This window comes from Passer domesticus, chromosome 6 (genome assembly GCF_036417665.1).
Source record: "Passer domesticus isolate bPasDom1 chromosome 6, bPasDom1.hap1, whole genome shotgun sequence".
NCBI lineage: Eukaryota > Metazoa > Chordata > Aves > Passeriformes > Passeridae > Passer > Passer domesticus.
Genome location: NC_087479.1, coordinates 2,430,791 through 2,446,419, shown reverse-complemented (window position 1 = coordinate 2,446,419; position 15,629 = coordinate 2,430,791). Strand labels below are relative to the sequence as shown.

Here is a 15,629-nt window from a genome sequence, read left to right as displayed (position 1 = left end):
GGCAGTAAAACCAGGCTGTATCCTGTGACAGGGTGTTTCATATTGAAGGATTTGTCCAGAACTGTATTAATTTGGAAGTTTTGCTGAAAATATTCAAAACTAAGAGAGATTTTGGAGAGGAAACTTAGCAGTGATAGAATTAGGGCAGAAAGAGGAGGGATGACCTTCCATGTCTCACCATCTAATGTTCACTTTGTGTTTTGGAAGGGACCTCGTGGAGCTGAACGTTCTGCACCGGTCAAACGTGGCCCTCAAGACACCAGATGAGGTTGGATGCTGGATTTCTTTATTGGACACCTCTTAGCTCTGGCAGGGTGGTGGGATGTTGCTCTTCTCTGGGGTTGATTTGACAGCATTCCCTGAAGCTTGAGGGGAGGTGTCTTTTCCAGGTTATCCAGAGAATCTGTGGATTTCCCACCCCTGGAAGTGTTCCAGACCAGGTTGGACAGGGCTTGGAGCAACCTGGGGTGGTGGAAGGTGTCCCTGCTCATGGCAGGGGTGGAACTGGGTGATCTTTAATGTCCCTTCCATGACTCCATGATTTGGGTGCTGCAGAGCCACTGTGCCTGCTGGGAAGGAGAAAACAGTGAGTTTATTTTGGGTTCAAAACATTGAATGACATCTCCATTACCCCTTAAGGCAACACAAGGTTGTGAACCCCATCCAAGTGCAAATTCCCCAAAAGATCTGGACTTCAGAAGGCCTTAGGAATGGTGTCAAAAGATGGGAGAGGGCCTGAGTGTGAAACAAAGAGCAAGCAGCCAAAGCTGTGTGCTGAGCTGCTGTAAGGCAGTGCCTCTGGCAGGGAGCTGGGAGAAGGGCAGGTGTGAGTTAAATGAGGCTGATCAAGATGAGTGAAACCCTGGAGGGACCTGACCCAGCTTGTGAGGCAGGCTGGAATGGGGTGCTGGCAGATGCCAGGGAACACAGATGCCCCAGATTTCCTGAACTGTCCCACTGGTGATTTCAGGTGCAGGATCAGACCTGAGCATCCCCTGAGGGCTTCCCGTGGCCTGCTGAGAGATGTGCTCTTGGGTGGCTCTGGGAGCCCATGGGAGGTGCCAGCACTTTGGCATTTCTCTCAGCTCCTGATGTACTTTCCATTTTCTCTCCAGTGCCTTTGTCTGAGCTGGTGCCAGCACTGGTTTTAAGCTGACAAGGTCTCATTTCTGAGAAATTCCTGTTGCTTTTTTGCTTCTTTCCATGGGTGGCCAGTGCCTGTACACTTGGGAATATTTCTCCTGGCTGAGCTCCATGAGATAAAGGATTTTTTGAGCTGGTTTCCCAGGCTGTGATGGGCTCCTCAGACCCAGCCTGACCTCTCTAACGAGAGGACATCCAAATGGCCCCTGTAATTCCCTGCTCTCCTTCCCTGCTTGGCCACTGGGATTCTTCCTGCAGTGCTGGATCTGAGTTAGGCTGCTGGGAGATGGGGCTGGTGTTCACTTTCACCACAGGATCCCTCTTAGCCACATTTAATTACATAGCCACTTTTCCTTACATTTACAAGGAAGCATCAGCCTGGAGTGAGAAAAACTCAAGCACAGGAGAAACTGGGTCAAAGAAATGTAACCCAGACATTCCCCTGTTTGGCAGCTTCAGGGATCTGTGACATATCCCAAAAATAAGGAGTTGGGAGATGGTGCCCATCAGCCTTGAGTCTGCTCTGCAGACAAAATAAGCAAAGGGGGTGTTGTGCTCCCACTGATTTATTGTTTTCCTCAGGGAATGCCAATCCAGTACCTGGTCCTGGAAGACACTGATGAAGTTGTAACCCTGGTGGAAGATAAGAACAAGGTGAAACAAATCCAGGAGGATGAGCAGGAGGAGGAGGAGGAAGATGAGGATGAGAAAGAGAATAACAATCAAGGTGTGCAATTAATCAAGTGAAAAGCTGATTGTCATCAGACAGAAGGTGCAATCAGCCTCAGGCATTGCAGAGCATTAGAGAACACTTGCAACATCACAGTCACTTTGTGGTGGCCACAAAGTGGCTCTTTCATTCTCTGAGGTCGCTGGAATATGACACACAGGTCTGATTTTGAGTGGAAACACCAGGGAGAAAAGTCAGAGCTGTTGGAGGAGCAGTTGCTGTGTGAGGGACAGGAATGTTCTTGGATGCTCCAAAGGCATGGGGGTGTTAAAGTGTACCCAGCACTGTGTCCTCTACAAGCATCTGAAAATCATCCATCCCTTTGGAAGTGTTTGAGACACGTTTTTGTGAGAGCAGATCCAGACTTGCTTCCTCCAGGGAGAAAACTCTGGTCCCTGCAATGCAGAATTGAAAATGCATTTGTTCTCTGTGCAAAATTGGGGGTGTTTTCTTTAAAAAAAGGGGGGCAGGATCCTAGAGGAGCTCAGAGTATTGTTCCAGGGGACAGAGATGGGATTGGGGCAGTTTGGGGGGGTTTGTCTGTGTGGCTGTGCCTGCTCTCCCCATACAAGATTTCACTCACCCCAAATCTCTGCTGAGAGGTTCTGAATGACAAAATCATGCACTGGGGTGGCCCAGGGGGCTGCAGTTCCCCTGCCCTAGACACATCTGTGGGTTTTTTGCAGATATTCAGGATGACCAGGTGGTGGAAGCAGTTTCCAGGGACAAGAAGAGAGAGCTGCCCCTGGAGCAAGTCCTTGTCCTGACAGAGGAGAACTTCCACTCTTCCCTCTCAGGGGCTGCCAGGACAGTGGTGCTGTTTTATGCCAGCTGTGAGTATGAAATGTGGCCTGGCTGTGCCTTCTGTACCTTTGGGATGTTCTCTGTGCTTTCCATGATCCTGGAGACAAGTTTGGACCATTAATCCATGCCACATCCTCTCCCATGGGAACTAATAACAATCAGATTAAATCAGTTCTTCTCACTGGCTGATAATAGCAGATATCAATCTGATATTAAGAGATTTTTAACCTTCATTTTATAGGAAAAAATGTGGGACAAGAGGGGAAATTAATGTAGCATGGGCTGGCCTAGACATGAAACATAAAGTTCAATTTTCCTTATTTATTTCAAATCTTTTAGAGCTTGAAGCACCTCAGGGTGCAGAGATTCATAATGTGACATTGTCAGGCAGCAAGGTGGGGCTGGCTGTCCCCTGGCTGTCCCTCAGGGCTGTGTTTCCCCTCTCCTGTGTTTCAGGGGAAGCTGTGTCCCTGGCAGTGCTGCGCTCGTACTCCGAGGTGGCCGCTCACCTGAAGGGTAAGGAACCCCAGGGCTCAGGGTTCCACTGCTCCTCCTGGCAGGAGGAACCTCATTGATGGTACCTCATTCCCTCACCTGCAGTACACTCATTTTCCCCCCTCAGATTCCTAAGGAAAGTCATATCCACACCAGGTTGTTTTAGGAAACTTTGTGTCTGATTTAGGGATCTGTGCAGAGTCTCTGCTCACAGAGAAAAAAACACAGGACAGGAGGAAAAATGGCCTCAAGGTGCACCAGGAGAGGTTTAGGCTGGATATTAGGGAAAATTTCTTAATGGAAAGGGTTGTCCAGCCCTAGCACAGATGCCCAAGGCAGTGGTGGAGTCCTCATCCCTGGAGGGATTTAAAAGCCATGTCACTTGGAGACATGGGACAGTGGTGGCCTTGGCAGTGCTGGGGGAACAGTTGGACTCAGTGATCTTGGAGGGCTTTCCAAGCTAAACAATTCCATGACTTTATGGTCCTGGACACATTCAAGGCCAGGTTGAATGGGGCCAGGTTGGATGGGGCCCAGGAGATGCCCTGCACACCAATGTGCTGGGTGGCACCTCAGCTCTGCTGGAAAAAGGAGCTGTGATTATCCCTGGCTTTGGAGGAAAACAGGACAGACAGGAGTGGGCAGGCCCAGGGCACAGGGCAGGACAATGTCACCTTTACAGGGATGGTGCCTCCAGGGTTTGCAGTCTGGCTCAGCTGGGGAACCTCTCACAGGTGGCCACAGAACTCCATAAATAACACAGGGATGGTGAACAATCAGCAGCACTTAGAGACAGCACATCAGGAGATCTGGCAACAAAGGCAGGAGGGATCCTTCAGGAGGTCTGTGCAGTGTGAGCCCCACATTCAGGCCTTCAACCCCATCCCACTCTGGTTTGTGGAGAGAGGTGGGTTCTTACATGGGATTAATCTCTTCCAGAGGTGCCTTTTTTCTCCCCTTGGCAGCAGGGGACACTGAGGTGGCTTCATCCCACTGTGGCACAGTGTGGCCATCACATGGGTCTGGGCAAGAGCTATTCCAGCACCTCTGGAGGTGTCTTGTGCCTTCTTTTGGTTTTTTTTTTTCCTCCATCAAGGCTCATTTTTCCTGGTTTCCAGGACTGTGTCCTGCAGGATTCAGCAGTGGGGACATGAATGTGTGTGCAGAGGACCCCACAGTTTTCTGGGAAGCAGCTGCAGTGGGAGTTGCTTACAAGAAGCTGTCCTGGGAATGCTGCAGCAGTGCTGAGGGCTGGAGGAAAGCAGCTCTGCATTCATGGTCTGCATGAAGGGAAAGTCACCAGCAGCCTTGATCTGCACTGAAATCCCAGGAATAAACAGGAAGGGACAGGAGAGGTTGTTGTTTGTGGGGTTGGTGGTGGTTTGGGGTTTCTTTTGGACTTCCCCAGCAGCCAGACCAGCTAGAGGAGCAAGACAGGAGGGTCTGTGGGTAAAACCCAGCCCCTTCCCAAACACCACAGGAGGGTGTGTGGGTAAAACCCAGCCCCTTCCCAAACACCACAGGAGGGTCTGTGGGTAAAACCCAGCCCCTTCCCAAACACCACAGGAGGGTCTGTGGGTAAAACCCAGCCCCTTCCCAAGCCAGTGGCCAACCCTTGGTGGGCTCTGCAGGGCCAGGATTTCACCATGGGTGTTCTGAATCACTTGATAACAATCTCAGGGCAGGGAAGCAGCCACAGACAGACTCAGCACAGATCATGAACTGCCTGGGGTCAGGGCCTTTCCTCTGTGATCACTGAGGGCTCTCCAAAGACTCCCAGGCCAGAAGTGACCCTGTGGAATGACTCCAGTCTGCTTTCCCTGCCATGGCCTCGGAGCAGACACACAACAGCTGCACTGGTGGATCTGGAGATCCTTTTTCCCTGCTGCTGAAGGAGCCTCAGGGAACTGGGAGGACCAACTACCAGAGGAGCTGGAAAACCTCAGAAGATGCTGTTCCCTGGGCTCTCAGTGATGGCTGGAGCAGGAAGAAGACCTCAAACTGCAGGACTGAGAATAGGACATGGGGTATGGCTTGGGGCACTCTCAGTTGCCCAGATGCTTGGTATTCCTGCCTGCTCTGGGGTGGAGCTTCCTTCCCAAGGGCTGGGAATCCACAGGCAGCTGTCTGAGGAGTGAATCACCCACGCTGGAGGCACATCTTGAGTTGCAGAAGCAGGTCCTGCTCCCCATGCCAACTCTTTGTGCAGAATGGCACTGAGACTAGGCCGTGTGTGATCAAACACAGGGGAATGGAGGAGGCTGGAGACTGCAATGACCTGTGAGTCATCCCATTCCAGATGCTCAGCACATCCTCACCAAGTGAAGTTTCCAGCCCTCAAGTGTTTTCCATTTGTTGAGAGATCCAGTTTAGCAGGAGACAAAGAGGAGCATCTCTGCCTTGCTGAACTGAGCATGTTTTACCCTCAGAGCAAGAATTTTCCAGTCCCCCAGGGGCTCACTGCTGCACCTCTGGTTTGCTTTTGCAAGATGGGAATTTTTGGAAGCAGCAGGCTTAAGAGCAGAGGATGTGAAGGTGAGACAGTGCTGAGCATTTCTTGGGTGGGTTGTTGGCCTTTTTTGCAAAGAAGAGAGGAACTCAGTATCTAAGAAGAGCAATATTTTGTGATGAAAAATGATTCTGCTTCTCTCCTCTGTGCTCCTGGAGTCTTCTTGACCAGGGATTTACAAAGACAAGGTGAAATTGTAGCTCAAAGGCAGGAAAATCAGCTGCATGATTTAGCAATTTATATCCATGGAGCCTAATGCTGAAGTGAGGATTTCAGGGTTCATTGTGTGATGTTTTCCAGGTAGATGTTCCCATTCTGTATTGGAGTGCAGCACTTTGTACATAACTTGTCTTTCATGTTGTAGCCTTTGGACCAGCTCTTCAAGTGAGCTGTTTTTTAACACAATGATGGAGCTGTTTAGGTTGGAAAAAACCTTCCAAGATCACCAAGTCCAGCCATTCCCCTCAGCACTGCCAAGGCCACCACTGTTCCATATCCCCACAGCTTTTAAATCCCTTCAGGATGGGGACTCCACTACTGTCCTGGATGGCTGTGCCAGGGCTGGACAACCCTTTTCATGAAGGAATTCTCCCTGATATCCAATTTAAACCTCTCCTGGCCCAGCCTGAGGCTGTTCTCTCTCCTGTCCCTGTTCCCTGGGAGCAGAGCCCTGGCTGTCCCCTCCTGGCAGAAGCTGTGCAGAGCCACAAGGGCCCCCTGAGCCTCCTTTGCTCCAGGCTGAGCCCCTTCCCAGCTCCCTCAGCCTTTCCTGGTGCTCCACACCCTTCCCCATCCCCATTCCTTTCCCTGAACATGCTCATGCACCATGTCAGTCCTGCCTTCTAAATATAAGTTCAAATTATTATAAGTTCAAGGGATTCCTCATTTTTCTTGTTCCCTGTGGCATTGATGGTTTGTCTTGTCCTGGTTTTTTAAGACCTCTAGGACAGAGGTTCTTGCTGTTGCTGGGTTTAGTAGCACCTAAAACCACAGGGAGGATTTTATGTTTCTCTTTCACCTTTCTTCCCACTCAGCAGTGCCCACAGGGCTGGACAGTCCTTTGCTGAGTTACCCAGTTCCTGAAAGTTCTGCTTGTTCAGTCATTATGGTGCAAGTTGGGAGAGGAACCATCTTGCACCAGATGTTTTTCAGGCCAGATTTGGCTCCTTCAGAGCACATGGTTAATAATCCCCTGAGCTAATATCCAAATATCAAAATTCATCTTTGAAAAAGCTTCAAGCAGCCTCACAATTCGATTTTAACAGGACATCAAAGCCCCATTTCCATGGAATTATTTTCCAGAGTTGGGCAAGACACAAGATGATGTGGTAAGAGATGATGAGAACCAGCTATACTGGATCAGAGGTGTGAAGTAAATCTGAGGTCAGGCTTTCAGTTTGAGATCTTCTTGCAGAGTCTGGGAATGACACAAACCATTTCTGCTCTCGTGGAGTGTTTTGACAATTGCTGCCTGTCTGAGTGGATTTGCAGGCCTTTCACTTGTGCTGCTTCCTGCTTTTTCTGCACAAGAGTTTGACACAAGGCAGAACAGCAAACTCCTCATGTCAGCTGCAGTGCAGAACCTCAAATGAAGGTTGCAGAAAATGGTCCTGTGGGAGGCCAAGGATACAGGGGTGAGGAGTAGGAACTCCTGCTGAGGTCACCTCTGCCTTCACCCCCATCTGTAAAAATCCTCATGGAATCCCAGAAGGGTTTGAATTGGGAGGGACATTAAATCTCCATCTCATTCCACCCCTGCCATGGGCAGGGACACCTTCCACTATCCCAGGCTGCTCCCAGCCCTGTCCAGCCTGGCCTGGAACCCTCCAAGGGGTTAGGGAGTCCACAACTCCTCTGCACAACGTTTGTGCAACACTCAGCTGTGCTCAGTTCTCAGGAACTTGTTCTAATGCTTGGTCAGCCCTCCCCACCTTGGCATGGGCTGCTCTTGACCCTGCCCAGTGCCCCCACTGCCCCTCAGAGCACCCCTGAGGGGTTGGTGGATTTTATTGTTTCTCTCTCACTGGTGATTTCCAGGCCAAACTTGGTTGGGTTTTTCCTCAGGAAAGAATTCTTCCAGTCTGCTCCAGATTCTCATTTGCTTAAACCATTCCAGAAACGTGTTTCCCAGGCTGACTTGCTGGGCTCTGCAGAGGTTTCACCAGGACAGAAGAACTTAATTTTCTTTCCATGGGCTGCAGATGCTGTTGAGTGTCCATCCCTTTCCTGCAGCACTGGTGGTATCTTTGCATCCTGTTTCTCCTCATGGAATACTGCTGTCTTTATTCAAATTACTTTCTGCCCATCTAGGCTTGAGGTCAAAACCAGATTGGATGTGTTTTATTCCATCAGCCAGGCCTTTAATGAAAATAGTGATCAGAATCAGACCCAGGACAGGGAGAGAAGAAAGCTTGGCTGGTTTCTCTTGAGAAACCCTCATCATCTGCCCCAACCCTGGTTTCTGGAAGATTCTTTGCCATGGTCTGCCTCCATGTGTGTGCTTGTCTCTAGATTTTATCCCATCTTTCCCATGCAGCTTTTGAGTCCTGTTCAAAGAAGGATTTGGGGAAGGAATGAAGATTTCTGAGATTGGGCATGGGCAGCTGCACACTGTCCTTGGTCAAGCCCCTGAGGCAGCCCAGGTGAGGCTGGAAGCCAAGGAAGGGAGGGAGTGAAGCTGGCCAGGATTTAGGTCAGGCTTAGCCATGGACCAACAGCAGCCTGTGCTGGGCTTCACCCAGCCCAAAGAGGAAAGAAAGGCTGATAAGGTCCCTGGGAGTGTCCCAGGCCAGGCTGGACAGGGCTGGGAGCAGCCTGGGACAGTGGGAGGTGTCACTGCCATGGCAGGGGTGGGATGGGATGAGCTTTAAGGTCCCTTCCCACCCAAACATTCTGTGACTCCATGAGTCTTTGCTGAAGGAAATGCTGGAGTTGCACAAATCTTGGGCTCATAGAGAGCACTCAAGGAACCAACTTTTCATTTGTTTCACTTCTTACCAACCCCTTGAGTTTCTTGTGTTGGTGAGACCCATAAAAAGCCTTTTTGGGACATTTCCCAGGACCCACAGTTGGACTGACTGCTCTGTAATTCCCAAGTGCTCTTCCTTTCCCACTCCCTTACTTGTGAGACCCCTTTCTTCATGTCCTACAAGTGTCTGCTCATGGCTTGGGTGGGATCACAGAAAATCCTGACTCAGAAGGGATCCACAAGGATGATCCAGCCCAACTCCTGGCTCTCAGGACAGCCCCAAGAATCCCACCCTGTGCCTGAGGGCAGAGGATGGGAGCACTCTCTTCCATCCCCTTTAGCTGCTCCCTGTGCATTTGGCTTCATGTCTGAGGTAGAACAGAGATTTTTCAATATTGAGCAGCTTAAGAAATGCAAAATCCTTGGCTGCATCCTCCTCCTCCTCCATCATGCCAAGCTTTATCTTCCCTCTTTCCTGTAAGTGAGTGCCTGCATTATTTCTTTCTCTTGGCCTTATTCCTAAGGTATTTCCAGTACCTTTCCCTACTGCCTTTTGTGCTCCTGGACAGCTCAGGACTTTGTGGTGTTGCTTGGAGTCACCAGTCAGATGTGAATGTTTCTGGGAATGAGTGATTTCCAGAGGGAAATGGGCTGGACTCAAAGGGATTTTGGTAGATTTAATACAAATATAGACAATAATATCCACTAAGCTAATAAAAAGCTCTATTTTCCAACCAATCGATTGTTGTTTTTAGTTTTTCATATCATTCATGAGTATGTTTTTTTCCACTCTAGGAACCCCAGGGGTTTTGCTGTCCCGGGTGAACTGCTGGGACTGGCCTGGCCTTTGCTCCCAGGAGAATGTCACCCAGTTCCCCACCATCAGGATTTACAGGGAGGGACAGCAGTCAGTGACATATGGTGGCATGTGGGGAGCTGAAGAGCTGAGCAGCTTCATCCTGCTGTGAGTGACAAATCCCCAGTGGGACATCTGCCACATCTTCTGTCACCATGCCTGTCTTTTTGCTGGAATTCCTTCTCTGTTATTTTTAGTGGGGATCCCAAGGCTCTCAGTTTGGCTCAGGCTGTTCTCTCTTTGCTCCAGCACCTCTCTGGTGATAATTATCACCATCTCAGATGGTAATTTTTGTCTCTAATGAGGTGTCACACTTGTCCCATTGTGATGGGGCCTTGTTGGGTTGGGGTTGCCTTGTTGTCTCTTCATCCCAAAAGCAGAGAAGACAACAGCCCAGGTTCTTTCTCTGCCTTTCCACAGGAGCCAGGTTTCCTGCCCACTGAAGCTGGCCACCATGGATGAAGCAGAAGGATATTTAAGAGGGGAGTTTCCATCTGAGCTCTCATCCCACCAGCACCCCTCACTCCTGGGAGTTTTTAGCTCGGCCACCAGCGAAGGTTTGTTGGGGTTGGTGGGTTAAGCCCTCTCCAGCTTCATTCCTGGGGGGACAGGGCTGCTTCCAGCTGTTGGGAGTTCACAGCACAGCCTGCCTGGCACTGCCCTTTCCAGCTGTACAGTGACAGGGTAGCAGGTGTGGGATTTCAGGTCCATACCCTGGCTCAGAGGATGTTCAGCTGCCAGCTGGGTTTGCTGCACCCACTGTGGGAGTAGGAACTTGCCAAGGCTGTTGTCCCTGTTGTACCTCCTGCCCCTTTCCCAGAAGAGTTTGGCTCTGTCCTCTTTATGAGTCCCTTCAAAGTAGTTGTAGGCTGGCACTAAATTCCCTTTAAGCCTCTGGTTTAGCCCAGATCCATCAGCCTCTTCCTGGAGCCCATGTACAACATGTCCCAGAATATTTTTCCTTAAAAAAGGAAGAGATCCACTCTTGGATTTTGCTGGCTTCTCTTGAAGAAGCAGCAGCCCCATTTCTTGTATCACACAATCCAAAACCTTTATTTTTAAAAAAAACAGAACAGCAAGAAGTTAAAACAGGAGTTTCCTGCACCAGAAGGAAGGAAATAACTCAATGAAATCCACTTGTGGATTTTGGAATAGATGGACACAGAAATGCAATGTGTTGCCAAGGGAGAGGGAATAAAGCCAGTCTGGAGAGAGAACTTCAGGCAAATCACAGAATCATGGAATGGTTTGGGTGGGAAGGGACCTTAAAGCTCATCCCATTCCACCCCTGCCATGGCAGGGACACCTTCCACCATCCCAGGCTGCTCCAAGCCCTGTCCAGCCTGGTCTGGGACACTTCCAGGGATCCAGGGGCAGCCACAGCTGCTCTGGGCACCCTGTGCCAGGGCCTCAGCTGGGAGCTGAGATCTTGCAATCCCACAGACTCTCTGTTGCCAGTTCCCCCTGGGAATTGCTGTCTTAAAAATAGAGAACTTCCTGATCTTACATAAGATCAAACTTTCAGACTATTTTTCATTTTAAAGCTCCCTCGTGCCTCTAAACTTTGGTTTAATGCAAACCAAGCTGCTTTCTCACGTGAGAGGGCCCAGAGGGAAGAGGTAAGAACAAGACAGGATGCCTGGAACCAACTAGAAAATGCTTGGGCTGTGTTCCCTGAGCCAGCTGAGAGCAAAATCTCTGCCTTCCTCTGGAAATCTGGTAAATACAGCAGGAAACCCTACTGATCCCAAAAAACCTTTAATCCAGCCCAGAGCAGCTGTGGCTGCCCCTGGATCCCTGGAATTGTCCAAGGCCAGGTTGGACAGGGCTTGGAGAAGTCTGGGACAGTGAAAGGTGTCCCTGCCATGGCAGGGGTTTGGACCTGGATGAGCTTTGGGGTCCCTTCCAGCCCAAACCCTTCTGGGATTCTGCAGAGAAGTTGTTCATTCCCTTCCACGCAAACAAGAACTTTGGGGGTTTCCAGACAGCTTTTGTGGATCCTGTAGGATTGCCTCTTCCCTCAGGGCACATTCCCTCTGCAATCCAGAATGGCATCCTCAGCCTGGCTAACTCAGCCACAGGGAGATGAAATTTGTGATGTCTTCTCCAGCCACTTCCTGGGGGTGCTGGAGCTGTGATGCAGAACAGCCTGAGGGAGCAGGAACCTGGAGCCAGCTGTTCTGGCATCTGTCCAGGCTGGAGTCAGGAGAACCACATTGTTCCTCTTACCAACCTGCAGATTTATCTGGAATTCCCAACCAGTTTCTCATGGCAGAATTCCTGCTCTAACCCCGAGCAGCAGTGAGTGGGGTCATTGTCATTTCTGGTGAACTGAGACAGAGCAGTGAGATCTCCTGCTAAAAACATCCTGGATGTTTTCCAACCCTTAGCATCAGGACTATGCTAAGAAGCCCTTTGTGGGGTCTGAGCTAAAAGAGGCTTGATGGAAAAATCCTAAATAAAATTTACTAGGAAGAGGTGACTGTGTTATGAGGGCAATGAACGAGGTTTTCCTGGAGACTCAGAGAACTTTTAGGACAGAAATTTGGTTTTGATGCAGAAGCTGGAAGCATCCTAGAAAGTAAAACTGTCCTAAACCCTCGGGAATATTTGAAAATATTTAAATAATTGAAAATATTTAAAAATATCCCTGAACTCTGGTGCCTCACAGGGCTTGGCAGCATCAGTGGAAGCCAAGTGAGGAAGGCAGGAGAGATGCTACAGGAGCTGCTGTGCTGGAGCGCAAGTTCAGAAGATGCCTCCTTCCTGAGGGATAAAGAGTGGGGCTCAGATCCTGCTTCCCAAAGCTCTGCAGGGATTTTAGACCCTTCCTCATCAGGCAGCTTGAGCTCTTCTTGTTCCCAAAGCAGTGAAGTTGTGCTTGTGCAATTCAGGGCAGCTGGGATTCCAGCTCGAGGATTGTGCTGCAGAGCATGGTCAGCCCCCTCAGGGAATTAAAATCATACTTTGGGGGGGACTGATTTCCTAGGAAATATTTAAATGGATTATTCAAAGTGCTTCCTGTCTGCAGTGGGGCTGTGTGAATTTGGGGGGGTTTGGGTACAAAGCAAAGAAACTGGAGAAACATGGGCTGGTGTGTGGCTCTGGGTCTAGGACAGAATTAGGGAAGAACTTGGAAGTGTGATGGGGAGGGAGGACATAATCAGGTCAAAAAATAAGCCTGGTATTGCTGGAGGTTGTCCTGACTTAGGAGGGAATTCCTGCAGCCAGGGCTGACCCAGGGCAGCACTTCAAGACAAGCTCATATCTCAAGTGAGGATTAAAAGCTTGGTGGAGGAACTTGGGATGGGAACTTTTCTTTCAGCACTGATAAAATCACGTAACCAAACACCAGAAGAGCTGGAAAGAAACATCCAGGAATGATTTCTCTGGAAATCATTTAGCAGCTGGAGACTTTGGACAATGGTCTGGAAGGACAGGACACAGGGAATGGTTCCCACTGCCAGAGGGCAGGGATGGATGGGAGATTGGGAATTGGGAATTCCTGGCTGAGAGAGAATTCCCAGAGCAGCTGTGGCTGCCCCTGGATCCCTGGAAATGTCCAAGGCCAGGCTGGACAGGGCTTGGAGCAGCCTGGGACAGTGGAAGGTGTCCCTGCCATGGCAGGGGTGGCACTGGCTGATCTTTCATGTCCCTTCCAACCCAGCCCATTCAGAGATTCTATGATAATGACTGAGCCCTCATTGAGCCACTCCTTAAGGAGCTCCTTCCATTTAAAAAGGAAAACAATTTAAATGAAAGTTTATGGGCCACATGGGAAACGGTGGAAAATACAGCTTTGAGTGTAGCTGCAAAACAGGAATCAAAGAACCAAAAAGTCACCAATTGAGAGGCAGCTCCATCTATTGAGCTTTGAGTCACTGCTCCCAGGAGCTTGGGCTGGCCTGCTGTGCTGTGACAGTGAAGGTTCTGAGGAGCAGTCACTGCTGTGTGACAGCAATTTATGTCATGGCCATATCTAAGATACCCCCTTAATTCTCAGAAAAAACCCCTGGCTTCTCCAAAAAGTGAAGTTTCTCTCTCTCCTTGGTTCAGAAGAACTGGTTTTGTTGCTTTCAGTTGCTCAGTGCAGAGGAGGAGGGGAGTGGTGGTGTTGAAATCCTCCCTGTTCTCCCCCCACCTTTGGCAGCAGCTGTCTGCAGCTCTGATCTCTGCATTTCACAAGCTCCCCACCATGCCTTGCATGTTCCCACAGAGCTTGGCTTTCCCTGGATCCACTGCCTGAAACCACAGCCAGGCTGGACAAGGCTTGGAGCAACCTGCTCTGATGGAAGGAGTCCCTGACCATGGCAGGGGGTGGAGCAAGATGAACTTAAGGTCTTTTCCAACCTAAACCAGTCTGGAATTCTGTGAAATTTTAGGCTTTTTATGAGGGAATAATCCAGCTCTGCAGCCAGCTTTGTTTTGGAGCTGTGCTCTCTGCCTCAGCTGTGATAAGAGAGCCCAGCCTGGTTTTTCCCTACCCTGCAACAGCCCCAGTTTGCTGGGAAGAGCTGGATAAACCAAGAGACACTTGAGGGAAAGGTTGGTTTATCTCCAGGCTCTTAGCCCTGCTCCAGTAAAGCCACCATCCATCATTTCTCAAAGGTCACTGGGATTTATAAGATTTCTGTTTAGACTTATAATTGGTCTCCTGTTTCCAAGAACGCTTACAGACTGTAAGTCCTTAAAGACATTTCATTTTCCAGCAGTGCCTCTGTCCTGCAGATCCTGGAGGCTCAGTGCTGGTGGCTGAAGAGCAAAAACTGTTCTGATAATGGGAATTTCCCCCTAATCCTTGCTCTCTGCCTGCTCCTCCTCCCATGGCCTGCAGCCCTGAGATGCAGTAATTTCTTGGGAGCCTCTAATCCTGGTTTAGTTCCTGAAAATCTGCTCTAGCAGGATGTTATGTGTGCAGGCATGGATCAGGTTTCCAGGAAAAAACCTCAACACCTCTCTTTCTATTGTTTATTCTTGTGTCTTTGTCTTTTTTTTCCAGCCAGGGAAGCTTTTGAAGAGGCAGGAAACATCCTAAGTGGCCACGTAAGGATGGGGATGTATTTTGAAGATGATGCCTTGGCTTTGTAAGTGGTTTCTCTTTTTCTTTGAGAACAGTCCAAGCTGATCTGCACTCAGTGAAAGGCAGTGCCTGGAGCAAGTGTCACTGTGCTGAGGGACAGCTACAAGTGACTTTTTCCTGCAGGGAGATGGGCCAGGACTCATCCAAAGGGAATTGTCACCTTGGCTCTGTCACTGGTTCTCAGCCTGTCCATGGTCATCTTCCTGTTCAGATTCACTTTCATTTTCAGTCCTTCAGCCCCCATGGATGTGGTGGTGTTCCTCACACAAACAGGAGCAAACCTTTCTGAAAATAAAAAACAGGCTGGGAAAATTACACCATCAGTGTGTGAGGGAGGAAAAGTCCTGCCTTTCTCTTTCCATGAGGAAAAAATGATGGATAGTCACTGCAGTGCCAAGAACAGGCAGAAAAGAAGCTGCTTGTGACTACTTGGGCTAGGAGTGGAGTGGACATGGAGTCTGGGTGCTGGAAAAGGCTTTGGAAGCTGGGAAATAAATAAATAAATGTTGTCTTGCCATGGAGCTGCATTCCTGGTGGAATTGCTTCCTTGACTTGAAGCCAGGTGGGAGTTAATGGGATCTTACCTGTGTCATTAAGACTCCAGCAAGGGACAGAGTCCTTTGGGTTGGAGTGTGAGAGGTCCTGCAGTGCCTAGAAATGCAGCTGGATCCAGGGGAATCTCCAGCTTGCCCTGGCATCTCACTTCCATCAGGAATTAGCTATCAAGGCAGAGTTAAAAATCCCAGGAGGTCCTTGGCCTGTTTTCCAGGTGTGGGTTTAACAGCCTGCAGTGCAGCAGGGAATTATTTTCATTAGTTCCTCAGAGGTGTGATGCATTCCTGATGAGACACGGGCATTTTCGTGGTGAGCAGGGAGAATAAAAATGCAGGTACCTTGGGAATACACCTCTATTAACCAAAGTGCTCCAGGCATCAGTTAAAACTTCTCTTCCCTGTGGATTTCAGCCCAGCTGATAGAATAAAAAAAAAACAGCAGAGGACAGGGTGATCTCTCAAGGTACCAGTAGAAGAAGCATTTGTTCTC

The 15,629-nt window shown here is 49.5% G+C and overlaps 1 protein-coding gene across 1 annotated transcript in view; it reads left to right on the top strand.

Annotated features, from left to right (window-relative positions):
- Positions 1 to 15,629, top strand: part of TXNDC16 (thioredoxin domain containing 16) — a 38,286-nt gene that overhangs the window by 14,274 nt on the left and 8,383 nt on the right. Inside the window, exons 11-17 of the mRNA XM_064422845.1 lie at positions 208 to 268; positions 1,726 to 1,870; positions 2,560 to 2,706; positions 3,134 to 3,193; positions 9,445 to 9,613; positions 9,926 to 10,062; positions 14,505 to 14,589. Of these exons, the coding sequence (XP_064278915.1) occupies positions 208 to 268; positions 1,726 to 1,870; positions 2,560 to 2,706; positions 3,134 to 3,193; positions 9,445 to 9,613; positions 9,926 to 10,062; positions 14,505 to 14,589 (804 nt within the window). The remainder of the gene's footprint in view (positions 1 to 207; positions 269 to 1,725; positions 1,871 to 2,559; positions 2,707 to 3,133; positions 3,194 to 9,444; positions 9,614 to 9,925; positions 10,063 to 14,504; positions 14,590 to 15,629) is intronic.